Source organism: Desmodus rotundus, chromosome 1 (genome assembly GCF_022682495.2).
Source record: "Desmodus rotundus isolate HL8 chromosome 1, HLdesRot8A.1, whole genome shotgun sequence".
NCBI classification, from domain to species: domain Eukaryota; kingdom Metazoa; phylum Chordata; class Mammalia; order Chiroptera; family Phyllostomidae; genus Desmodus; species Desmodus rotundus.
In genome coordinates this window covers 32,264,055-32,290,646 of record NC_071387.1, presented here as the reverse complement: position 1 = coordinate 32,290,646, position 26,592 = coordinate 32,264,055, and the positions used below count along the sequence as shown (strand labels likewise).

The window sequence follows — 26,592 nt, the reverse complement described above, 5'->3', positions numbered from 1 at the left end:
CCTCTGAGTCCTCCATCCACTCTCCAGGCCTCCCTGCTGAGTTAGGGCCATAGCTAAAGACACTCGGAAGGAGAACCCAAGCTGGGTCCCAGTACTCGCCTCCCCCTTGTCCGTGGGCCGACAGCCCCTGTCAGGCCTCACGGTGGCCCTTCTTGTGTAATTCCTGGCCTGTTCCTCTCATTTCCTCCTGAAAATCCAAGTAATATTTTTCTGTGCATTCCCTTCCACAGCCCACCCCTCACCCCCAATTATACACCTGCCTTTCTTTAAGATGAAGAGTCAGGGAGAGCAGATTCTGTTCAGAGCAAAACTCAAGTTCAAAAGAGCCATAAATCTGGCCAACTGCAATGCCAATGAGACATGGAACAGGGCTAGCACGTGCCACAGGCCACGCACATTCTTGCTACAGAGCCCCACATATTTTGCTCTGCCCACCTCAGGGTGGTGGGCAGCTCTGCCCATGGTAGAGGCCAGGGCATGGTTTTGCCATGTTAGTCACATGTATGTATGGAGCATGGTTCCTCCTGGGAACCGTGTATGTGTGTACATGTTCCCGTGTGTGTGGTGGGCAATGTGCCAGGTCCACTGCAAGGCGTGTGCGCCGCGACGCGCGCAGGGCTGCTGCCTGTAGCTCGTTAGCGGGGGAGGGGGGCTTGTGAAACTAGACCCTGGTTATTAGCAATGCATTAGGCGCCGGCAGCTGGCCAGGTGGGAGGGACTCCGGATTCTGTCAGGGAACATGTGAGCATGTGAGCAGCCTTTGTGGGGGACAGGCCTGCAACCCGGACAGGCGCCCTAGAATCGAATTACGCACTTTAGAGGCCAGCTGAGGTTGGGGGGGTATGAAGAGATGAAGCTGGAGCCTGGTAGGTGTTGTCAGAGGACAGGCTGACCCCCCCCCGGGTACCACCCTGGGTTGCCCTATGAAGCACCGTCTCAGCCCCAGTCCTAGCCCACAGACATCACGGGCCACACGGAGCACCCACTACCCTATGGGCCTAGGGCTCTCAAGGATAGAGAACCTCAAGTTTGCCCCAAACCCGTCTGCTCCCCGGAGCTCTATCATAGCTTGATTAACATCCCAGACCACAGCTTGACCCCACACTGCCCCCTGTCCACTGCTTAGTTCCCAGCCTGGGCCACCTTCTGACCTATAACTTCAGGCTGACCCCTAAGCTAGAACTGACTTTGGAGCCCGGCACTCATGCCCTGAACCCAACTTGACTCCATTGCCTAATTCTGACCCCTTGAGCCCATCTGTGAGTCCTTCTGGCCCTTGGGTCTAGCACAGGCGTAGAGGGTGCGCCCAAGTGTAAGAGGGAGATGCCTGGTCAGGCTGAGAGCCAGGAGTAAGAAAACAGAAGTGAGGCTGCCCTGCCTGCCAGTTCCCTTCCAGCATTTCTCTCCAGACCCTGGGGAGCCACAAAGACAGATGTGTTCCCATCCAATGGGAGTGACTGGGAACCCCTAAGGGCCTTAGATCAGGACACCTCCTTCAGCTCCACCCTCCCAGGCCCACCTGGTGCCTTCTCCCCTCCGGAAGCCTCTCTGACTGTGTGCAGGCTTCACACTAGAACAGCTACCAGTGGGGACACAGGTTTCTCCTATGCCCTGTGGCTGGGATTAAGCTACTCGGGCATCTGGGCGGGGCATGGGAGGGGCAGGGTCGGGCGCTCACATGCTGCCACTGGTCCAGGATGAGGGGTCGGTAGCGCAGAAAGAACTTGAGAGGAAAGGACTCGGGGTCCGGCCAGGTGGAGGGGGTCTGCCACGTCACCTCTAGCCGGCGAGGGTTGCTGGGCACCGGCCGGGCTACCACATTTTCTGGAGGATCAGGCTTCACTGTTCAGGAGATACAGCTTCATTACCACACTGACCTCTGGGAAGAGCACTTTGTCACCACGTCCGCCACCTTACCTCACTAACAACTGTCATCGTCACCACGGTTGCCATCCCTCTTCTCTGCTGTTGAGTCTGGCAACGGCCATTAACAACCACCTCATTACTTTCACCTCTCACATTCCTGTCATCGTCAATGACTGCCATTATGGTCACTGTCACCCGCTTGTGAGATCAACATCCCCAATTTCACTCCACTATCACAACCACACCCCTGTGATGAGCAGTGTCCCCATCACAAGCCTATGTGATGCCTCTGCCACCACCCCATCATCATCTGGACCATCCCCTCACGCACCAGCACCACACACTCGCCCCACCCTGGCTTTTCACTTCAACGTTTCCATTTCCAAACTGAAATGTGGGCTCCCTTGGAAGAGTCTGGGTTTGAAGCTGCTCTATGGGTCAAGGTTAAAAGACAGTCCACAGGTGTTGCAGACCTGGGTTAAAGGTAGGCTGGGATCTGACGGGAGCATATAAGGGCCCAGCTTATGCAGAAAGAATCTGCCTGGGGACCCAGCCATGGGATGGGGCAGGCAAGCGTGGGTCTGGCTGGGATGGAGCAGGGGCAAGCAGAGGGTCTGGTTGGGATGAGGATTGGGGGGAGTGCAGTATCTGTCCCAGTCCTGTCTCCTGTTCTGACACCTCATTCATCACAGGCCGTAAGGAAGCTATTAGTGTCGGGGGGTGGAGGCTGCAGCTGCACAAGGGTCTGGCCCAGCCTGCCCCCTCCCCCTCCTGTATGCTGTGGGAGCCAAAGAGAGGATGGGAAGAGCTGCTGGAGAGGTCTCTCAGCCCCTGCAGGTAGACATTCACTCAAATGTTCACAGGTACATGCATGCCATACATATACGTATACACATACATACATATCACATATACACGTGCACACATGTAAACATCCCACCATTACTCATAAACACCTCTGGCACACACCCACTTACACACTCCTACTGAAGTAAGCAGCAGGGAGCCCCCTTCCCACGTACCAATGGTGAACTCGTCGAAGGTGATAGCTGTGGCGTTGTGGCCCAGAGCATTGCTGACACTTATCGAGACCTTGTACTTGATGGTGGAGAACAGGTGTATGTAGCGGATGTGGCAGCGGTTCTTGAGGGCTGGGTCCTTCTCACAGACCATAATTTTGGAGCCATGCCTGGGGAGGGGTGAGGGTGAGGCCCAAGGCACTGCTACCAACATGAAGAGTCAGGCAGGGCAGAGGTTGGGGGACGGTCAAGCCAAAGGCTGGGCGAGGGTCTGGACTGTGGGCACGGGATGGAGTGGGGGCGGGGGGCAGGAGAGAGGTCAGGGGTCAGGACTGGAATGCCGAAGGTGGGTCTACTCACAGCACAGTCACATTGAAGGTGTTGGGGATGTAGGTAGGGGCGGGCAGATGCCAGCTGCAATAGAAGCCCTTGGGGTACGTGTTGGAGCGGCAGCTGAGCACCGGCTCCCGTGGTGGCACTGCGGGGAGAAAGCAGCATAGTTAGGGCATTTTTGGAGCCCCCAGTCCCCTGCACTAGTGTGGGGACAGGTGGGCCCCAGAACCCCAGCTCTCCCCCTCCAACCCATCAGCAATGCCAGAGGTTGAGGGGGGGGACTGTCAGCGAGGGTCTGAGGCTTCCCAGGCCACAGAAAGCCAGATGTTTAATTAAAGAAAAACAAGGGCTGTAAGGAGAGGGACCCCCCCCCACCTGCTCAATGGAGGCGGGAACTGTGGGGAGCAGGGGGCTGTGGGCCTCAGCTCATCAATCACAGGATGGAGGTGATGTCTGGGGGAGCCAGCCCAGCCCCACATCTCCTGCCACATCTTGTCTATCCCCAAATCGTGCAACGGAGGCCAAGAGGGCGTCTGGTCACTGGGATGACTGGGGTACACTCCCAGAGGAAGAGACACCCCAGGCTTCCCCTCAGCAGAGGATGAGAAACACGGGGACAGGCCTGGTGGTTCCACAGGAACAGCAGCACCGGGCGGCAGTTCACATTTGTATCTGTACGTGTCTGCACATGTGGGCATGCATGTTACATGTGTGTGCGGCATGAACAAGTGACCCATGATGGGGTGTAGGTACATGTGTAGGAGCATCTGTGTGCATGCTCTCAGAGTCCACATAGGATTGCAAGTGTGTGCACATTCCAGTTGAGAGGAAGCTGCTATTCCCTTGGTGTGTACCTCGCCCCTGCCCCAGCCCGGCTTCTCCATTCCATCACAGGCGCTTTAAGAAGCCCTTGACATGGCCAGCAGCTGTCTTCACTCTAAAATGGGGACACCCAGAGAGGGACAGGCACCTGCCTGGGGTCACATAGCAAGTCAAAGCTGGGGCTGCACCCAAGGATGGGGCTGTCACCTACATGACCACACAAACACACTTGGGAAGTGTTTTCTGCTGTCTGACCACACTCTGGCTGCCATGAACACTTAGTCCAGCTGTTCCCACCCTCAGGCGCTGGGTAAGGCGTGAGGACAGCCGGCTCAGGTTCCTGGAAGGAGGCAGCTTCTGTGATCTGACCCAGGCAAGGAATGTCCGTGGTGGCTCCAGGGACACTGACACCTCCCTCCTGTGCCCCCCCCTCCCTCCCCGCCCCCTGCCTGACAGGTGGACAGGAAATAGGAGGGGGGCAGCTCAATAAGCCAGGGACAGTGAAGGGGAGTGCATGTCTGTGCTTGCTGAGTGGCCACGGTGACACATGGAGAACTGTGGGCTTTCGTCTGTGGTGTGCACGTGACTGAGTGGCTCTGTGTGATTGTGCGTACATGTCCAGTATGTGTGAAGTATGCATGTTTTGGGGCTGAACCCTGGGCCCCCATCTGGCTCTGCAGCAGAAGAGATGAGGGGCTCAGAAAAGCATCAGAGGAGCATCAGAGGTGCTCGGGCGTAGACGTGGAGTGGGCAAGGCTGTGGGGAGAGGCAGCTGCATGCCCCAGGCCTGCAAGGGAGAGCCAGAGCCGGGCTGAGCCCCCACAAGGGGTAACCTGCATTCTGACCACTGCTCTCTGCCTCCCCTGGGAAGCCTTCCTTGTCCTGTGTCCATCTTGTGTCTGTTCCATGTTCATACTGTGTGCCTCTTGTATCCCTTCTCTATCTGCCCAGGGGCACAGAGGCATGGGGGTGGGGTGGGGGGCGGCCAAGGACACAGGAAGTGCCTTGTGGGGGCCTGTGGGCCAGGCCAGAGCTGGCAGCCACCCCAGGAGGAAAGGACATTCCGAGGTCGACCGAAAAGCTTCCACTCCTCCCTTCTGCCACCACCCCCCCTTACCCTCAGCTTCAAAGGAGAAGGGCGCTGGGGGTGGGGGTGGGGGATTGAAGCCTGCAGAGTCAGCTCCCTGCTGCCTGGGACTCCTGGGAGGGCAGAGCAGGCCATAGCACTGGGCTCACAGGCCCCCTCCCCCGGCCAGCCACCCCACTGGCCAGCCTCTTCATTCCTCTACTGTCCTCCCTGCTCAAACCAGCCTCCCCCTCAAACCAATCTCCCTGAGCAGGTCATGGAGGGCTGGGGGGCCAGGCAGGGCTTTGTCTGTCATCTGGCTACTCCTGCCTGGCCCAGGGCCCTGAGTAGGAAAGGGCTTGGGTTTCCTGACAGGGACCAGGTTTCTCAGAGGGAAAAGGAGGAAAGAAAAACAAAGAAAAGGAAGAAAAGGAGTGACTTGCTGCAGCTGGAGCCCAGCTGAGGGGCCGGGTGGGCGGAGGTGGGGGTGCTGTGAGAGACCAAGTGTGAGGCTGTGGGACAGTGTGCTGCGAGTGTGCTGGGAGTCTGGGGAGAAGCAGTTTTTTAAGGCAGTGCGATTGTGAGGCTGTGTGTGTTAACTCAGAGAGGCTTCATGTGTGTGTCCGGGACTCTGGGTGGTTGTGTAACCATGTGAGTGGCTCTGTGTGACTCAGGGAGTGGCTGTCTGCGTTTGAGATTGTCTGTATGTGTAAGGCTGTGTGGCTGAGCTGCTCTGTGAGAGCACGTGTAAAAGTGCCACTCTGTCTGGGACACAGTGACGGCGGGGCCACACACTGGAGACACTGTATATGAGGTAGAGTTTAGGCCTCGATGTATTTTTCAAACTGGGTCTGGGAAGGTGCCCAGAATTCCAAGTGTGTTCACACGTATGAACTGGACACTGTGTGAGAGCATGTTAGAAAAAGCTCACATGCACACACATACCATATCACACTCTGGGCATACGGGCGTGTTCCTGAATGCCCAGGCATCCTGAGTTGCCTCTTGTGGGGACTCCTGAGAAGTCCAAATGGTGCTGTCAGCCAGTGGCAGGGTGTCCCTGGGTCCCATGCGGGGCCGTGTGTGCATGTGCCCTTGCTGGCCCAGGGTTTGTTTGTTTTCCTCCTAATTGGCTTGTTTTTCCATGTCCAGCCCACCAAACTGCATGTTTTTCCTCTCATCTCGCCAGCCCGCCTGGGCTGGAGCCCCCGGCATGCACGAGGCCTGCCGGCGGGCCCAGAGAAAGGAGGGGCAGGCCGTCCACACCCCTGGCCTGGCCAGAGCAGGGAGGGCGGGGCAGGACCCTTCCAGCTCCAGCCCTCCTCAGGCACCGCTCACTCACGCGCCTACTGCTGCCTGGCATTCAAGGGCCATGGCCTGTCCCCGTCTCATCTCGTGGCCTCCCTCAATATCCCCAACCTCTGGACTCCCAAATGCTCCCTGCCGCCTCCCACTGGCTGCTCTTCCCAGACAAACAGGGCTGAGGGCAAATCAATGCTGAACCAGGGGGTCCGAAGCTCCCATCCTGACCAGTCAAATACAGATTTTAGAACACTGGACAAGGAACTGTCCAATTTAAATTTAGTCGATTAATCTTGATTTGTTTTAGCTTAAAATCAGAATGATACTGCATCAGCTGTGTCTAGTAAACAAGACTATTAAAGGGAACCCTGTGACCCTATTGTCTAATGTGGGGGTCCGTTCATCATCCTGGGCAGGGGACCCCCTCAGAGCTGTTTGTGAGTACCCCCCTGAGAGCAGGAAGGTGGATCACAAGAAAGCAATTCGGGGACTAGTCTGATTCAGAGGACTTTCAACACAATATTTTTATGATCTGGTTCCTGTGGAAATAAGAGATAAAAATCATGTATGTCTAGGATAAACATTAAATAATTTTTGGTTTGAACGACTCACAAATCAGGGGTAACTACGTCCTGTTCTCTGAGTGCTGGCAAGAAAGATAATTTGATATTGAGTGTTGCCAAACCCAGTCTCTTGTTACTAATATAAAGTGACTGAGACAATCATGATTAATGTCCCCAGTTCCTCTGACCAGCTCTTTAGAAGGAAATAGAGATAATGCTGCAGCCAATTCATGGCCAGCTCTCCTCTGACAGGCAGGGCCTGGGGAGTGGTCAGCACCATATGTAAAAGGTCTGGGCTCTGGTCACCACAGGGCCGCTGTGGGCACGTCCTGTGGGTACGGACTACAGCCATTACTTCTAGACCCAACTCCCCTCAAAGAAGATCAAGTCATCAAGAATGGGGGCCCAGGGTGACCGAGGCCCAGCCATTACTACCATCCTTGTCCCTCCTGAAGACTTCTGGGAATCAAACTGAGAAGTCAGGAGTGTAAGCAACAGCGCCAAGTTGGCCTCATCCTTCTTCCATGGCACTTAATATATACCCCCCACCCCCACCCCCTAAGGAAAGGCTAAGTCCTCCGCTTGGTGTGTCTGGCCCTGCATTTCTAGACCTGGCCAACAGGGGTCACGCCACCCGACTTGCAACTAAGCAGTTTGGTTGGGAATGCCATCTCTGCAGTTTAAATGTGTCAAAGGCTTTTCTGTGGGGAAAGGAACATCCCCACCAAAACATATTTCCACCCCTCCTCTAGCCCTACTGGTGGGTCGATGTTTTTTGTGGAGGACCCTGAGCAAACCTTCAACCTAACATTTCCCACCGCTGTCCACCGATCTCCTGACAGTGGGGCAAGGGCCCACTCCCAGGCCCCTCCAGTATCTCCTCCCCTTGGTAGCTCCCAGGGAGAGTAAAGAAACTGTCTTTAGACTGTGGGAGTGCATCACCCAACTGGCATGAGGCCAGAGAAGCTTGACTCTTTGGCTCAAGGAGAAAATAAATAAAACTGTCTTCTGAGGACTTTTTTCTGTCAGTGGGAACCTCTGGCCGGGATCCGGGAGCTGACCCTCAGCAACACTGATCCCCTCATGCTTCCGACTTCTCCAAACCCCTCTTCCAAATCCCACTCACCTGGGCTTCCTTCTACCTTCCTGCTGGCTTCTTCTTTTCTCTCCATCGACCCCTTATACAGTGATGGTTTTCAGGGCTCATTCTGGGTCATCTTCTCTCCTCACCAGACAATCTCTTCCTTGGCCAGCCGCCCCCCCACCCCCATCCCCTGTCCCATGGCTTTGATGCTGCCAAGTCCGCAGATTCCCATCTCTAGCACAGACCTCTCCCCTGAACCCCAAAGCCTCAGACTCACTGACTACCAGCCACCAACTCCCTGTTGTTGCCCAAGGACCCCAACGAATGTGTCTGTAGCAGATATGGGTGGTGCCACAGATCCCTTGCCCATACCCTCTGCCACTTCTGCAGTTATTTCCCTAAGAGCTTTCTTTGGCCACCAAAGCTGCATTGCCTGCAGCGGCATCAGGCCAAAAAACTGCTGGAGAATTACAACACCCCTGCCCCCACCCAAGGAGAATCCCCCAACCGAGGATGGGCAGGCATTGGTATATAAGCACCCAAGCTCCCCCTCTGGCAGGAGACCTCCAAGGTGCATGCTCTGCTTGGGCTCCCAGAGTGCCCCCGTGGGTTAGGCTCCAATAGCTCAGACTTGATAGCTGGTAACTGTTTACTGACTAACTTAACTTCCTTTTTCTATCATTTCTCCATTCCCCTATGGTGTTTCTGTCACCTGCCAAACAAACTACTTCCATATGAATTCTCATCTTGGGACCTGATTCTAGAAAAACCCCAAAGACACTGTCCAAATGGAACATTCCGTCTTCTCCTCCAAAGGACCCTCCTACTGTGTCTCTTGTGCTGATTGGTACGGCCAGCTGTCTTGACTCCTCTTGTTCTCTACTCCCTTGTCCTCCCCAACTGCTGGATCCATCACCAACTCCTGGAGCTCCAACCGTCTCCTCCCAACCTCCCCAACTCTGCGCCCTAGTCCCAGGTCCTCATCTCTTCTACTGCATCCCAACAACAGCCTCCTTCCTGCCTGGCTTCCCCCATCCAACCTGCAATCTTCGAGACAATGAAAGGAATCTTTTAGGAACATGACCTAATCTTGTCACTTCCCAGCTTCTAGGACCCTGATCTCCCTGTCCCCGCCTTCCCCCATTTCATGCCCTCCCAGCCTCTGAGACCTATAGTTACAGTCAGCTCTCTGCCAGAAGCAACTTTTTCAGTGTACCTTCCAAACCTTCTAAGTCTCCACATGCCTCTCACTCGAGGAAGCCTTCCTTCTCCCCTGGGCCTTCCTGAGTGCCCATACCCACGCCTACATAACCGCACATTCCATTTTGCTCTGTGAGGCCCTCATGGCCCACCCCTGTGAGAGCACACAGCGGACTGTGGCTGCTCCCACCCCAAGCTGTCACCCCAGGATTACTCCCCACCAGGCTCCAGATGGGCCATGACCTGTCAGCCCTCCTCTACCCATCTTGTCCTAGGAACAGGATTTCAGGATCTCCAAGACCGTGGGGGATGGGAGAGAGACACATGTGCAGAATGCCCAGGGCTCTGGACTCGGTGGACAAGGCTCGGCTCAGAGATCAGAAGAGCAGACTGGGATGGAATCAGAGGGCAAGGGTCTGGTACTGCAGCCCTCTTCCCTCCACCGACAGGAGGGGACCTTGTCTGCGCTAGGATATGGAACTTACTGACAACCTCTCTGAGTGAAGTAGGAGATCAAAGGAGGGGTTGGGAGCAGCACTTACAGCCCACATGTAGGAGGACTTGGTGGCGCGGATGCCAGGCGTCACGGTGGAAGCAGGCGTAGAGGCCACTGTGGCCCAGTTCCAGGCCACGCAGCACGAGCTGAGAGCCATTGAGCAGGTCAGGGGCCAGGTCTGTCCCGTTTACCCGCCACGTCACAGCTGCATCCCAGTTGGCTGTTCCACACGGCAGAGTCACGTCTGAGCCCAGGCGCTCATACTGCATGTGGGGTGCCTCTGTGGGAGTGGGGAGGGCAGAGAGCAAAAGTCACAGATCATGGCCGTGTCCAGCAACCACAGGTGAATGTGCATGAGTGGGGAATCCCCGCCAAGAGGCTCCGTGTCTGACGGTGTAAGTGGCTTGGGGAGATGGGTGTGCAAAATGTCTCTGTGGCTGTGCAAGTGTATGTGTCTCCAAAACTGTGTGTGAATGGGCTATCTTGTGTGCGCGTGTGCATCCATGAAAGAGAGAGACGGAGGGAGGGGAGGAAATTGATTGGTTGTGTAGAGTACTAGGAGATATTTTTTTTTCAAGCATCCATTTTGTTGTTCCATTTTATTTATGCATTCATTGGTTGTTTCTTGTACGTGCCCTGACTGGGAATTGAACCTGCAACCTTGTGTATTGGGATGACACTCTAACCAACTGAGCTGCCCGGACAGAGCTAGAGTGCTGGGAGGTATTTTAGAACTCAGGGAAAACCCAGTTCACCCCCAGTCCCAAGGTCCTTTAAAAAAGTTTTCCTGACCCCCGTGACCCTCACCTCGTACCACCAACAGGCCCAGCCTCAGTCACTGACATCTGCTACCCAGGCAAGCTGGAGCTGAGGGGCCCCATTCCTGGACTCCTTTCTCTGTCTTCCCCATCTGTTTCTCTTCCTCATCCTTATCTCTTTCTGTCCTGCCTTTCTTTCCCTCTCTCCCACTCTGGCCCCACTGACAAGCGCCCTCCACCCCCATCAGCCATCCAGGGCTTGGGCAGCAGCAGGAGAAGGGAGAAAGGGCCCGGTGGGGGACCGGAGCCCTAGGGAACTCCCGGCAGCTGTCAAACTTTGAGAGGCAGGAACTGTGTCGGCCCGGGGTGGGGGAGTGCTGGGGCTGAGAGAGCTCTCTCCTCTCCTGCCCCCAGGAGGGGCCTGTCAGAGCCAAAAGCAAACCCCAGCCTTGGCCTCGGCAACCCAGGCATGATGGACGGAGCCCAGGAGACTGGAGTGGAAGGGCGGGAGGGAGCACCTGTCGAGAGGCAGCGCTAGGTGGGGGAGGCATTTGGGACAGAGAAAGTCCCAGACACCTATGTACAGACACCAGGAGAGAAACAGGCATGAGAGCGGGAGATGCAAATCTAATCTCCGCATCCTGCCCCCCAAGCTGGAAGGACAGATGCTTTCCTGGTCCCAGCCAGATCTGTGGAGTGAGGATGGGAGGGGAAGAATGAGAGGGAGGGAGGTTAGTGGGGGGGGGGGGCGGCTGTGGTATCCCTCGTTAACACTCGCTCAAGTCTCCCCTCAGAGAGCTACCCCACTGAGTTGGGGAATTTTCAGAGGCAGTTCCTGTTAACGAGCCAATTAAGTTGGGCCAGTGGCCCCTTAATTAGACTTGTTAACACCATCAGGACAGCAGGGGGTAGGGATCCCCCTATGTCACCAGCCACCGGCCCACTTCCATCGCAGACCCCTCCCCAGCACTGCTTTTCTCTGCTCCAGAACATCTGTCCCTGTTTGTTGCCTCTGTCAGTCTCCCTGCACTGGGGTCTCTCCATGTCTCCAGGTCTCTCCCCCGCTGCTTGTCTCTGTCTTGCCCCTCTCTGAGCCTCCCTGTCCCTGTCAGAGGAGAGGGAAGCAGGAAACCCAGCCAGCCCTGACCATTCGTCCGTGGGGCCTGGGACCAGCCGAACAGAGGATGAACGGGGCGGAAGGGCGGTGGCTGGGGGCCTTGGAGGCCACAGCTGTGAGGCTGGACCAGAGACTGAGTGGGGGCCTCCCCCTGACCAGAGGCCCAGTGTCCACGGCTCAAGTCATAGAGCCCCCCCAATCCACCAGCCCTAGCCATTGAGCCCCCTTCCAGCCTCCTTTCCAAAAACCTGGAGCTTCCAGGAAACATGCCAAGCCCCTCTCTCTGCACCCCACCCCCCAGCAGAGACTCTGCGTCCAGCTGCCTGAGGAGGAGGCTGAAAACTGACCGTTGGGGAGGGGGTGTGGCCATCATGGTCCCAGAAGCAACACATCAACGCTGACCAACAGCAGCTCAGAACTAGCACAGACCCAGGATGGTCCTTTCATCCTGGGGCCAGGTCCGAGCACATGGCGAGGAAACAGTGGCCCAACAGCACAGCAAATACCACAGCAATCCGATAACGCTTCCCCACTGTCCACTGTCCGTCCACCTCACGGAGGGCATGGAAGCACAGCCCCATGACAATTGACAAACCAACAATGTAAGGGCAGGGCAGGGATGAGAAAATGACAACACAATGACAGAAGACAACTACAGGCCACAAGGCAGAGGCAGAGGGGGCAATGTGACGTGACAATCACACAGCGTCACACTGCTACACCCACACAACAATGGCAACACACACAGCCATGCAACAGCCCCAAAGATGGCAGCAATCTAACCCTTTGTTTCTGGACAGCTCTCCTCCCACCCCATGGGTGCCCCTACTGATGTGCTGTCCATTTCAGAAATTAAATCAAGCAGCAGGGGGAGGATGGGGTTCTTGGCCCTGACGCGGTGACAAATGCTCCAAAGGAATCAGCTGTGAAAAGGTTGTTAGAAGCCAGGATGAGAGACAGAGACAGGATGAGGTCATGGACACAGAGAGCACAGAGGGACAGAGCTGACGGCTCCCTCACACCTGCACACACAGGCTCACATGGGGACCACATGCTGGAAACAGTCCCCTGGGCGTCCTCAGCAACTTCACATCACCACACACATAGGGCAAGGACAACCACCACAAAGAACAAGCACATACAGGACAACTGTCCACAAGGTCACAGACACACAGGGACACTCTCCCACCTGAGGGATGGTAACACACCTGCTACAAGATCACATGCGTGCAAAGGAAGGGCACTGTCACCCAGAATGCAGTGACATATGGGAACAGTCTCAGATACGAGGAGACAGTTCAAGAGGGACACAAACACACAGGTGGAAACAGAAACTATGACATACGGGGTGTAGTCTCAACCACAAGGACCCAGTCCCACGAAGGGCACGGTCACACACAGAGACAGACAATGTCACAATGGGGCCCAGCCCATAAGGATGCAACCACAGAAGCACACTCCATCAGGGATGTGGTCTCACCCACACAACAACACAGAGTAATGCACAAGAAGAGTCTCACACACTTGCAGAGATGTGGCCTTGGTCCCATGTGGCTCTGCTTTATACACAGGGCAGGAGCCAGGCCAATGGTAGAGACCGCTGCAGGCCTAGGCAAGTCAGACTGGCACAGGAGCCCAGGGCAGGCTGACTGAGGCGGGAGGTCGATGGGCTGGCCTAGTAGTGGTCCCTTTGTTCCTTGCCCATTGGGGAACAGCCATGTGGGCAGGCCGGGCTCTCTGGGTCTTAGTGTTGGACTCACAAGGAAGAGGCCCCAGGAGCTTTGACCTACTGCCCTCCTTGAACCCACAGCCTTGAGGGTGGCAGAGCTCAGCCATCAGGGTCTGCTCTACGTCTGAGCCTCAGAGATGCCCCCACCTTCTCTGGTTCTACCCCAGCCAGCTGAGGTGGGGTTGGGTGGGGCAGAAGACACCCAAAAGGGGAGCTCCCTACTCTTGGAGCCTCACTGGAGGAGTTTTGAGGTCAGTCCTTATACACAATGTGGTTGCAAGACGTGCTGCCTCAAATGCAGTGAAGGACTGGTAGTCAGGTTGAGACGGTACCTGTTTCCCAGCAGGAATGCCACTCCTTGCGCTGAGGGCTGTGGGGAGCCCTCGCTGGACACTGGTAGGGGGAGGGCGGGAGCCTGCCAATGGCACCGCTGGAGTAATCCCTGCCTCCTCCAGCCATTCCGTTCCAGCTGATGGCACCAGTCCCCTTCCTTAGTGTGCCAGCCCTCTCCCACTTGTCACCCTGCCCGTTCCCGTCTTGTTCTCAGTCTACCATCTCTGTCCCCATATTTCTTCTAGAATAAGGGGAAGCATTCTTGCCCACTGTCTCTCTCAGTGCCTCCCACTGTTCATCCCAAAAGGCCCTAGGGGACCCCATTTCACCAGATGCTGTACAGGGGCCCTAGCCCTAGCCACCCCCAACTCCCACCCCACCTGTGTCTACTCTTTATCCAACCTAGTGGGAAGAGGTACAGACCATCCCAAAACAGAGATGCCATCAGCATGAGACCACCCAGGAGGGACTGGAGGACAATGCCTATGAGACGACATCACTGGGTCAGCCTGCACATCAGTGCCCTGTGCCTCACGTCCTCCTGGGTGTTCACGGCGGTGATGCCGGTACATGCCAGTGTGCGGCTCTCAGGTGAGTGGATACAACTATACCAAGGAAGGTCCACGCTCATCTCTGGGAGGGGTTGGCAGGGAAAGCCACGCCCCCCGGCACTCACCCTGCGGACTGTGTCTCTGGGCGTAGACAATGGCAGTAGCGGCAGCAAGCACAGCACAGCAGGCCCATGGGACAGGAACAGCCATCTGTTGGGAGAAACAGGGAGAATGCAGGGGGGTGAAGGGGCAGCATCAGCCCAGGCAGGAACCTCCTAAGGAGCCCCCCCTTCTCAGGCGAGACTGGGAAATCCCAGCCCTAGGGCCAGGGCACCTTGGCCCCTCGTGCCATTCTTAATGGGGCTCAGGATCCTCTTTCCAGCCATAGAAAACAACATTATTGGCTTCTATAGGCAAAGGTTTGCTAAGATGGTAGAAGGCAACCTACAGCAGTCTGTTGCTTGATAAGGCTGCGGGCTGCAGGAAGTAGTCAACCATGGATGAGTTATAGAACATGGGTAATGTTAGGGCCATTCTTCTAACAAAAACACAAAACTTTACTGGTGAGGTTGGCTCACTAGCTATAAACATCACAGAATGAAAGGGTAATGTTTTAACTTAGTTGGAGGTCTATACTTCTCCAAATTGCTTTGAATGGAAGGTCCCTTGCTGTGCCCCTGGTGAGACAGTCCAAAGCCTGGATGCTCAGGAGCCCCCCAGATCTGCCCCTCAGTGAGCCTGGCCAGGGGGCTCTGAGGAGTGCAGAGCAGCAGGGTACCAGCTCAGGGGTCCGTGGTGACCGAGGTCAGAGGTTGTGTTTGCTTTGGTGTGCACCCATGATCAAGAGAAGAATGAGGAGTTTTCACATACAGGTCCTTGTCAGGGATCCCAGCCCACCCTTCACCCTGGCCACATGCCCCAGGAGCCAGTGACCCAGAGCCCAGCAGATGTGCATCGGTGTCTACGCACACCCACGTGGATACATAAAGCACACTCCCCAGACACAGGACATGTCCCCAGGACCCAGGATGGACCCAACTGCCTCCCTACTTATTGACCTGGAATGGCTCCAGCTGTCCCCCTCAAACCCCACGCCAACACACGAGAGCAGGGAAATAACTATTACCTTCAGAAAAGGCTCTGAATATGACTCTCCCAACTCAGTCTGAGGAAAGGGGACTGTCAAGCAGACAGAAGCAGAGACCCAGAGAAGAACACTGCCAGACTCCCAACCAGACACTGTCAAAGGTGTGGCCAGACACACAGCAGAGACACTGCCTGAAACAGCTAAACACCCCAAAGAAACACAGTTGGAGTTACACTGGGAGACTATGAGGCACAATCAGACAAAGCCAGAGAACAGCTAATACACAACCAAAGGACCCACCGGAACCAGTATAAAAGACTCGACCAGACGTAAGCCGACACGGCACCAGAGAAAGAGCAAGAAGCACAGGCAGAGAAACCATCAGTGACACAGCCAGAGAGCAGAGACACTGTTAGAAACCATGCCAGAGAAACTGCCTGACACACAAGCAGAGAAACCCCAGAGAAACTGACAGACACAAATAGGAATACACCCAGAAAAACAGCGAGAGAGAGAACCAGAGACGGAGCCAGATGCTCAGTCAGGAAGTATCCACACCACTAAAATCACTGCCAGAGACACTCAGACACACAGTCAGACACACTGCCAGACACAGCCAGAGCCACTGTCAGAAATACTGCCAGAGAAACAGCCAGAGACACTGCAGACAGCTAGAGCAGGAGGAGACAAATCTGGGTGTCAGCCTGTACCAGTGGGTGGGGGTTGGAGGGACTCTCACTTCTGAGGCTCCTTAATGCGAGAGGGCCCTCTGGCCTGTTGCTACACCCGCCCCTCGCCAGGCGAGTGCCCCTTCTGCCCTGGTTTTCCCCCAGCCACAGCTGCAGGTGCTCTGACTGCCCCTCCCTGGCACAGCTCGTCTTTCTAGGCCCCACGTGGCCTTGGCTCTCCCCCCCATGGCAGTGGTTCCTGGAGCCTTAGCTACCACTTGGCCTGGCTCCTGACCCTCAGCCACTCCCCCATCTTCAGCTACTCCTCAGGTCTAGGAGGTTAAGACAGTGACCAAAGTCACAGTCAGCAAGTAGTGGGGCCGGGAAATGAACTCAGGACTGTTTGGATTTAGAGCTGGTGCTACAGAGAGAGAAACAAGAGCTGGCTTCCCACCTCCACCCTTGCAGGTAGCCCTCAGACCCTCCCCCACCATCTCGGCCATCTGCCTGTCTTTCTCCTCACAGGCAGGAAGACACTCCACCTCAGTGCCACCCACTGCCCACCACATGGGAACAGGAACCTTGGCACGGGGAGGCAGCTGGGCAGGCGGAGTGGATGGAGATTAGATCACAGAATGGGAGAAGAGGGATGGGGCGGGGCGGGGTGGCGGGGAGCGGCCCTCTGCTCCCAGTTCCTTCCTGGTCTGAGTTTGGCAGGGAGGGCAGGGGCGAGGAGACAGCCTGACATGGGTGTTCATGCATAGGAGCAAACACACACACATTTGGGCCCCCGCAGTGGGGGATGGCTTCTTCATCAAAGTCGCCTCCATCAGCCCGATGAGTTACTGTAAGGGCCGGGCCCTGGGCCAACGGGGCTGCAGCCATGGGAGACGGGCGCTGCTGAGAGCGAGCACTGCAGAGAGTGGGGGATGGGGTACCAGGACAGGCACTGCATGGTTGGGGGCACCCAGAAAAGGGAGAGACCCAGGGAAGGGGGAACACTGAGGCAGGGAGAGAGGGAAAGGCAAGAGTGGAGACCGAGAGAGACAAAAAGGGACCAAAATAGGGAGAAATGGAAGAAGAGACATGAAGAGAGATGGGGAGAATGGGAGATGGGCAGAGACGCAGGGACAGGAGAGACAGACTAGAGAGAATGACAGAGACACTGGCAGGGCCTCTGTGCCAACCCGAAGGCATCTCGCTAAGCCCACCCGGCTCCCCCAGTGTGACGAACGGTGTCAGGGCAGCAGTCTGGCCAGTGCGACAAGGACAGTGGGGCCTTCCCAGGGACCTAGGACTTCCCTTTGGGGATGCAGGAGCCCAGTCCTCAAGAGATAAGGGCGTGCTAAAACCCCATCCTGTCTCTGCCTCACAAATCCAGAAAGCCCCAGGCCAATTTCACTTCTCCTTCACCTCAGAGTCCCACCCGGGCCCATTCCCAGGTAGGGAAGCTGAGGCCAGAGGCATCCGGGCTGCCTATCCCAGGGCAAAGAGCATCTTTCCCAGGAATTTTCCGAGTCCACACCCCATGGCTCTGGGATAGATCTGGAGGATAAATCCCACAAAGCCCCAGATAAGGGCCATGCAAACTGGCCCAGGCTCCTGTGGACCCCTGCAGGGGCCAGCCTGGCCTCTAGCCCCAGCCCAGAATGAGGGGGGAACAGAGGGCTCCCCAGTAGCAAGAAAGGAGCCCAGTGCCCAGCAGCCCAAACTCCTGTCAGCACGAAGAGCCCAGCACTTTACCTGATAGAGAACCCAAGTGTCATTGTTACACACACAGGTGACACATCCAGAGACAAATCCTGAGCCCCCAACTTACTGTCACTGTTGCACTGTGACACGCAGATACCACTACACACTGATAACACACCAAGGACGAATAACACAGTTGTACAGCGCACAACGACACGCAGGTGTTGACAGCCATGACACTGACAGTAATGCAGTGACGGCCACATACAGTGACACCAACAGGGCAATGACACCTGTTGACACTGACAGTCCTAGTGACAATAACTTCAAAATCAAAAATGCAATGAGACTGACAGTCACAGAGAGTAACAATGACAGTGACATCCACAGTACCACAGGAATGTTAACAAGACTCAGTAACAGTCTACAGTAATACTGGCACCATGGAGGCTGACAGTCACCAGCAGTGACAAAGACAGATACAAGTGACAGGCTCCAGATCAGGAACCCCAGTTACCCAGGTTCTAAGTTTGGCTTAGGATCCAGGGCCCCCTCATGTCCCTCTTGCCAGCCCCAGCAAGGTCGCAGTTGCCCCGTGCCCCCGCCCTCAGCCCCCGCCCGACTGAAGGTAGAACCTGAGTAAGGGGAAGTGCGCGTTTGGGAAAGACCCTCTGCATCCGTGCAGCAGCGGGCAGTTGGCTCATACAAGGCCCCGCACAGGAGGCCCTGCGCAGCACTGACCGCGGCCCAGCTCTGACTGTGTAGGTGCTGATGTGCCAGAAGCAGTGTGTTCGGGGCTTCAGGGTGTCGTGGGCGTGGGTGTGCCAGTGGTCAGATAGACTCAGTCTGGCCCCGACAGTGAATGAGCAAGGAGGCCCATGTGGTGCCTCCAAGAAACTGAGATCCAACGAAGCTCACTGGCCTGGACTACCGCCATGGCCTGGCGGAGGGCAAATGGCCCACGGCAGAGCCAAGGTGACATCTCCACAGCTTCCAGTCCCCCTTGGCAACCCCAGACTCCAAATCCCTCTGTGTGAAGGAAAAGGCACTCTGTCCTGGGGTCTCATCCCCTTTCCCTCTCCCCACAGCAGCCCTAGGGGGTCCATCCTGGGAACAAGGCAAAAACTCAGTATAGGACACAGCATAAACTAACTGATTCAAAGGCCGGAGGAACCTAGAGGCCCGAGACCTGCAGAGGAATTAGAGCAGAGTGACAGAGACACCTACACTGGGAGATGGAGAGAAAATGAGAGACACAGCAGGGGCAGAGACAGGGACAAGGACCTGGTGGGCAGGGAGGAACAGTACTGGCCCAGGGGGAGCCTGGGAGAGACAGTCCTGGCTGGCGGGAAGCTCCAGGATGGGGAGGAGGGGCTGAGGCCAGGAGGCCCCCAGATCCCACCAGGCCTAGGCAGCCTGGACAGCGTGGGCGGTGGGGGCGGGGGCAGAGGCCTGAGCTGTCCAGAGGCTGGGGGTGGGGGGGAAGGCTGAGGAGGGAGGTCTGGCCCCTGGCAGCTGGCCGGCAGGCCCCCCACCAGGGAGGGGGCGGGCCCAGGTCAGGGGCCAGCTCCTGGGCTGAGGAGGCTGGCCATGGGGTAAGCTCCCACTCCCTGTACTGTCTCTCCCTCCTGTCTGAGTCTCTTGTCCCTGGCTCTTTCTCCTTTCTGAATCCAGATCTGGCCCTGCTCTTAGCTCTCAGTGCCCCTACCTCGAGGGGATAGGACTCAGAAGTCGTGCCTGAGTTCAGGATTCAAGCCTTATCTCTTCCTGGGCTATCGCAATCCCACACACTCCAGAGGCAAGCCCCAGCGCTCAGAGAAAAGGACCCCACCCAAATGTAGGCCCCCTTCTCTCCCACATAGAAGGGGGCAGGAGAAGCTGAACACCACTTGGCGGGGCGGGGGGGGGGGGGGGGGGGGAGGGGGCAGGCGGGAGACAGGGGGATTGGTCCCCCAGCTCCAGCCTTTGGCTGAGGTTGTGGAAAAGGAGGCAGCCCGATGTGAGTGAGTTGGGGGGGTATCCGCACCTGCTGCTATGACCTCCACAGCCCAGCCGGAGATGGGGGCGGGGGTAGGGAGGGACGAGAGGAGAGGAGAAGACAAGATTCCGATGGATTTTGGCAGCAGCCTGGATTCTGAGTGCTCAAACCCCCCACCCCCAGCCTCTTGCACCACGGGGACCCTGAGATCAGCATGTGCGTGCCCTGCTGCATGTGTGTGTGTGGGTGTGCTGTGGAGGGGAACTCGGGGTCCTTCTATGATGAACCGGGATGGCAACTGGGAGCTGTCCTAAGAAGGTGGGAATCTGCATCCCACCAGCCCATGCCCACATGTGGAGCCTCACTCCAGAGGGGGGCTGCCTGGTAACCTGGGCTTGGGCTTGTACATGTAGGTCTGTGCATAAGTAGCCCTCTAGGTGCAAAAGGTCTGGGCTTTCTCCCTCCAAAGTCAACTGGTCCAGCTCCTTGCCTCTCCAATGGGGAGCAGGAAGGGACAGAGAAGTTCCTATCCTTCCTCTGGGCACATGGGCTCTGGACAGCTTCACAGAACCTGAGGCACAAGCACCAAATCCCCTACCCCCTAACCCCAGTCCAGAGTCCCTTCTGGCTTCTAGAAGAATGAGAAGGATCTCTCTACCTAGAAACGGCCCACACACCGGTCAGGTTAATTCTGTGGTGAGAAGGGGCTGCTCCTCTTAGAGAAACCAAATGCTGGGACAGCAGGTTAGACAGCTGGAAGAACTCCAAGAAAGGTGGGGGATGGGCACAGCAATGGGTTTGAATGAGACTTCTCTTAGCTGATGGGGGAGAGGGCTCAAGGGCTCACAGCAGATGAGGCAGGGGCAGGATGGAGGCTGTAGGGCCTTCCATGAGACAGAGAATGGACAGAATAGCGTTCCAGATTTGGGGCCTGGGACAAAGACCTATTTGCCTCAGCATCTCCCACTACACCCCACCCTTGGCCCCATCACTGCTGTGGTGCAGACACACCCACACACCCTCAAGTACACACACAGAAGCCGATGCTTCTCAGTTTGTGTACACACACACACACACACACACACACACACCCCAGGGAGGCTGGGAGGTGGTGTATGTGAAGCATTGGTTTGTGACAAAAAGAACTTAAGATGGTCTCTCCCTGACAGAACAGAGCTGATGTGGGGTAGGGGTAGGGGAGGACAGACATTTCAACTGTCTTCATGTAAGTGTCCTGTTCCCCCCATTCCCCTAAGATGCACGTACACTGCACACACTCTGAGGAAGCTTCTGGTCGGCTGGGCAAAAGCAAGCCATCCTTCCTCCCCCTTACTCCCCTCTCACAGTGGGGAAGCCAGAGCAATCTGTTCCTGATGGGTAAACACAGGCATGAGTACGCACACACATGCTCACACACACCCAGTGCTCACTCCACCCTGAGTCCCAGCACACACTAGGGCTCTTACAACCACCCGGCAGAGCTCCCAAAACCCCGACCTCTACAAACACATGGCCAGAGTTTGAAAGACACACCCAAAAGCGCCGTGGAGATGCCACACTCAGAGTCCACCGTCATGGCCTCACGTCACGGCCTCCCACATGGACACCTGCACCACAGCCTCGCACACACTGGTGTGCGTGCACACACGCACTACAGTCACAGTCACACACAAACTCTCTGACACGTGCTCACTCAGAACAGCGATGGTCTCACATATGGATACCATCACACATTCAGAACAGCCGGTCTTCCTTCCACACAGATACTATCATACCTCCAGAAACGCAGAGCCACCCAGTCACCAGTGACTCAGTGTGGGGACCTTGGGTCGCCCAGGCAGTGCTTGGGGGGAGGGAGATAAAGCTCAGGGTAAGGCAGGGTAAGTCTAAGGCAGGAAGGAAAAGGGCAGGAGGAACTTCAACGGTCCCTAGAAATGAGGAAATAGACAATTACTCCCTAGCCTAGTGATTTTCAACCTTTTTCATCTCATGGCACACGTAAACTAATGACTAAAATTCTGTGGCATACCAAAAAATATATTCTTTTGCTGACCTGACAAAAAAATAGGTGTTAACTTTGACTCATTCACACCAGACGGCTATCGTTCTGTTGGCTGTTATTTTTTATCTGACAATGTGAGGGGAAAGGGGTCAGTGCCCCTGACCAGAGAGTCGGATATTTCATGTTTTAAACATTCTTGTGGCCTACCCGTTGAAAACCACTGCCCTAGGCAGCTACTCCTTCCCCTAACCCCCACTACACTAGCATCTGAGAATGAGGGGACCTCCAGGCCAGACAGGAGGGGTGAAGAAGACACTGGGTAAAGAGATGGTAGCACTGGTAGGAGCAGGAGCCAGAAAACCACAGAGACCAGCTTCCTCCCCAGGCCCCTACTGTCTCCCCTCCTCACCCCCTCCTCTCTGGGATGAGGACCAGCAGCAGCCCTCAGCCTAGCTATCTGCTGTGTGAGTTCAGGCCTCTTCGAAAGCTCTGTGCTCACAATTGACTAGAGGGCACTGAATGTTAGGCCTGGTTGCAGGAAGGGAAGGAAGGGGAAAGAGATGGGGCCTCAATCTCAACCCCCAGCCAAAGCACTGTCATCACTGTCAGGCCCAAAGAGAGGTGGGGAGAGCACTGCCAAGCTGGCACTCCCCTAAGTAACACTGAGGACAAGGATCCTTAAGTGTCCTTGGACCCTGGAGCTCTGCACCCTGCCCCCCCCCCCCGCCCCCATCACAAGAAAGGACACCAAGTTGCTGTCCAAGCAGAATGGAATCTAGGCTGTGCTGGCCAGGCCCCAAGCAGGGAACAACTGGCAATGCTGTTGACACCCTCACCACTTGCCACACCAGGTGTAGCTTGGACACTGATGCCCCACCCTAAAGGGAACCTGGTAGGGCTCCATGGAAGCAAGGCAGGGGAGCAAAGCCCAGGCAGCAGGACCCAAGGAAAACAGGTAGGGCAATCCCATAAAGCCTGGTGGTAAGAAGTGTGGAAAGCAGGCAGTGGGGACAAAAGAGATCAGGCAGCAGGGTTTAGGGAAACCAGGTGACAGGGCCCAAAAGAACACAGGCTGTGTGGGCCAAATGAAACCAGGCAGTGGGGACTAGAGTTGGCTAGGATGCGGGGACAAGTGAAGCCAGGCAAGAGGCCCACAGGATGTGAGAAAAGGAAGCTATCAGGAGCTCATCCCCCTGTCTAGATGTCACCCCCACACCCTGGGCCTCTCTCCCAGTAGCCCCCTTCCCACCCAGGTGGTGGTCCCTTCCCCCCGCCCCCCCAGGCCAAAAGACACAGAGCCCCCTCTCTGTCAGAGGCCTGGTCCGGCTGCAGTCAATGGGCCCCCTGCCCCATCCCTGAGACCTCAGGAAGTCCCAGTCCCTCCCACCGGCTGCAGAGGTAGGGGGGGCTTTGAGGGGGAGAAAGAGAAGGGAAGAGAGACAGCTTGGCAGGGGGAGCGCGCGGAGCAGCCGCAGGGGGCGGGGGCCGAGAAAGGAGCGGGAAGCGCTGAGGCGGGCTGGCTGGCGGGCGCGGGCGGGGGCGTCTCGGCAGCGGCAGCGGAGGTGACAAGTTGTGCGGCTGCGGCCGCGCGGCCACTGACCTGTGTCCCCACGCAGGCGCCCCGTCGGTGTCTCCGGCGCTCCGTGGGTCGGCCCGGCCTCCCGCGGGCATCGGGCCCCGGGGGCTCGGGGCTGGGACCCGAGCGGCCCGGGAGGCAGAGGACCCCCCACCCGAGAGTCCCAGCGGGTGGGCGGGCGAGGGGCCGCGCCGGAGCGAGCGAGGCGGCGAGCGGGCCGGGAGGAGGGGAGAAAGGAGCGCGCCTCGAGCGAGCGAGCGAGCCAGCGAGCCCAGCGAGCGGAGAGAGCGAGTGAGGGACGGCAGGCAGTGAGGTCATCCTTTGAATCTAATTGTCTGAGTCAGGAGGAGATGTGGCACTTGATGCAACGAGAGGGGAGGGGGAAGGGACCCTCTCGGCTCCGGAGGGGGGGGGGGCCCTCGTCAAACCCAGGGGCAGCCGGGGCCTACGGGACCCCGCCCAGGTCGAAGTTGCCTCAGGGCCACTCGGACAGACCCCTGCTTGTCTCAGGACTGACCTCTGCTGCCAGGGGGAATCGGTAAGCCCTGAGATGTGGGACCCAGCCCCACATCACCCCCAGAGTGGCGACCTTCCTACGCTGGGAGGGGGGTGTGATGGAGGGCCCCTCCCAGGCCCAGGTCACCTCCCTGGATTTCTGAGGGTAATGGGAGACCCCCAAACCACCTTAGCTCATATTTCTGCCCTCTGAGGATAAAAGGGGGAACTCCAACCAGCCTTCCAAGTTACCTTCCTGCATTTAGGAGCATGGAGTCCCCAACTGTATTCCCCAAGTTACTTCTCCCACAGGAAATTTGGACATTGAACCCCAACTCACCTTCCTGTCCTCATTGTTACCCAGTCCTCCAGTTACTGTAATTTGGGGGGGGCATGAAAACCCCTACCTGACCCTGGAGTCTCCCTATTCTACATGCCCAACCTTTCAGGAAGGGCAGGATCCCAGCCAGACTGGGAGCTGCCCAGGGAACCAAGCTGCTCCTGTGGTGGGGGGTGGGGGGTGGGAGAAAGGCCAGACGGCAGCTGGCCCCTGGCCTGTCAGGTGTGCACACCCAGCCATGCAGACACAAGCACATGCACACGTGTGCACATACACATGGTGGGGGGAGCACCAAGCAGCTGGGGATGCTCACACCAAGGGCCACACATCCCTCCCCTCGCCCCCATGGGGGAGGGGTGATAAATATTTCAGGGGCTTTTAGCTCTGAAGGGGCTGAAGCTGGGGGAGGGAGGGGGATCCACAATGCCTGATTAATGGGGTTACGGGCTTGGATCAATCCCTCCACCGCTGCTCCCTCCTCCCCCCTCCTCCCTCCCTCTGCCTAATGCGCTTTATCAGGAGACGCTTTTCTAACTTGGCAGCGTCGGGTGTTTTAAATAGACCCATTTAGAGCAGGGGTTGGGGGAGAAAGGAAGGGGAGGAAGGGAGACAGAGATTGAGACAGGCTGGGAGACAGAGACGAATCAGGAGAGAGGGAGAGAGGCAGAGAGAGAGAGAGAGAGAGAGAGAGAGAGAGAGAGAGAGAGAGAGAGAGAGAGAGAAAAGCTCCAGAAAAGAAAGACTGGGAGAAAGACAGAAGGAAGTGCAGAGACATGGCAATAAGAGAATGAGGATGAGACTCCCATAGAGGCTGAATTTGGGGGGTGTGGTGACGGGAGGCCAAAGCAAAGCCAGGGACCAAGGAGCAGAAATGGCAAAATATATACACAGAGACACAGAGAGAGGAAAGGAGCCACTGGCAGTGGGAGAAACCCGGAGAGAGGCTCTTTGCAAGGGCTGAGTGCTGGCCTGGGAGACAGCAGATATCTTTTATTTCCAAAAACAGTTTTTCATCCACTTTGTTAAATTAAAAAGCTGTTTTTAAAGTGGAGCTGGAGGTGCTGCTGGGAGAGGGTGGACAGAACTGCCAAGTCCTCCCTCCAGCCTCCTCAGCCTTCACAGAAGCTGCCTCAGCCTTAGCCCCCCGGGGGTGTTCTCCAGCTCCCCTGCTCTTTGCTATCCTCTGGGATCCCTGGGGACAGGGTCAGGGCATCTGAGCTACTGTTCATTGGCAGGAAGTCCTTCCTGCTGTCTGGCCTTGGTCCCTCCTGTTGCAGGGAGCCCATTCTCTTGTCTGACCACTAGCCTGCATTTCTCCAGCTTCTGTTCCCTCTCCCTAAGGTGTTCCCAATTTGGAGCGGGGAAGATTACGTGCCCAGTAGCTCACTTTCCCAGCAAGCCCTCAGACCCCCCCCAGGTGTGCCCCCTATAAATATTTATTATCTATTATTGTGTAAATCTGAACTTCTACCAGACACCCCACTCCATGTCCTTCGGTCCTCTGGGAACAGTGATGGAAGCTTAACTCTCTACAGCCCTCTGGAGCCTCCCTTCCTCCCCTTCAGAACCCCAGCTCCATTTTAAGTCTCTTTAATGGCCATGTGTCAGCCTGGGATACCCCACCCTACCCTGAACAACACCCCACTCCTAGTTCTGAAGGGTCATTCCCCAGCACTCCCGGGCCGGGAAAATGGCCAGTCTGTTTGGGAGCTGAGATGAAAAGCCCGGCTGGCCTTTGTGGGCCTCTGGCGGGTTTTGGACAATAAGCCCTTCCGTTCCGCTTCAGTGCCTCAATTCCTTGGACAACTCCACCCCCGGGCTGCCAATCCAGGGGCCTTGCCTGGACTGAATGAAAGGCAGGGAAAGTCGGGTCCAGCCCTACGGCTGGCCCCAGAAGATTTTGGACTTTCTGACCCCCCATTCCACCTCCTCCAAACCCAGCTGCTTCCCCAGTCAAGCCAGAGAAATGCTTTGGGGGCAGAGAGGGAGCCAGACAATGAGACAGAAACATACTCCCACATCCAGGATTCAGTCCCTTCATGTGGAACCCAGTTTTCTGACCGGGCTTCGCTCTCGCCTGTGGGACTATGGGTGAGTCTCTTCCCCTTTATGGACCTGTTATGAGAGCATGAAAAGCCCCATCTTCATCAGGAGGAAGAAGATGGGAGGAGAAGAGAGGGATCCGAGGCCCGCCTTCACTCACCACACGTCTGCCTGATGCCCTGAGCTGGATCTGCCTGGCCTGGGTCCCCAGCACATACCTCTTCACCACTGGCCGCACACCGAGCACATCAATGTCCTCCTCCTCCAGACCAAACTCTTCCTGAGACTTCCGAAACCAAGGGGGCGGATGATGTGTCAAGGCTGAATTCTAGAAGAGCAAAGGGCACAAACCAGAGGTCACAGAGGAGCCACAGGCCTTAGTCCAACTCAGAGCCTGTTCCATACTCACAACCCCACTGTAAGAAGGAGAGACGGAGGCAGGCAGCAGAGAAGCACCTAGAAGAAGAAAAGT

General features: G+C 56.7%; 1 protein-coding gene across 2 annotated transcripts in view; it reads right to left on the bottom strand.

Annotated features, from left to right (window-relative positions):
• The window catches only part of CNTFR (ciliary neurotrophic factor receptor), a 37,523-nt gene that overhangs the window by 3,143 nt on the left and 7,788 nt on the right, over window positions 1-26,592 (bottom strand). The window contains exons 2-7 of one of the 2 annotated variants that reach the window (XM_024560082.4): window positions 26,339-26,448; window positions 14,365-14,449; window positions 9,798-10,031; window positions 3,246-3,363; window positions 2,889-3,055; window positions 1,679-1,842 (exon numbers count right to left, since the gene is read on the bottom strand). In XM_024560082.4, coding sequence (XP_024415850.1) covers window positions 1,679-1,842; window positions 2,889-3,055; window positions 3,246-3,363; window positions 9,798-10,031; window positions 14,365-14,449 — 768 coding nt within the window. In that variant the 5' untranslated portion in view covers window positions 26,339-26,448. Of the gene's footprint in view, window positions 1-1,678; window positions 1,843-2,888; window positions 3,056-3,245; window positions 3,364-9,797; window positions 10,032-14,364; window positions 14,450-23,266; window positions 23,416-26,338; window positions 26,449-26,592 lie in introns of those variants that run through there. The other variant, XM_045195190.3, reaches the window with a different exon arrangement.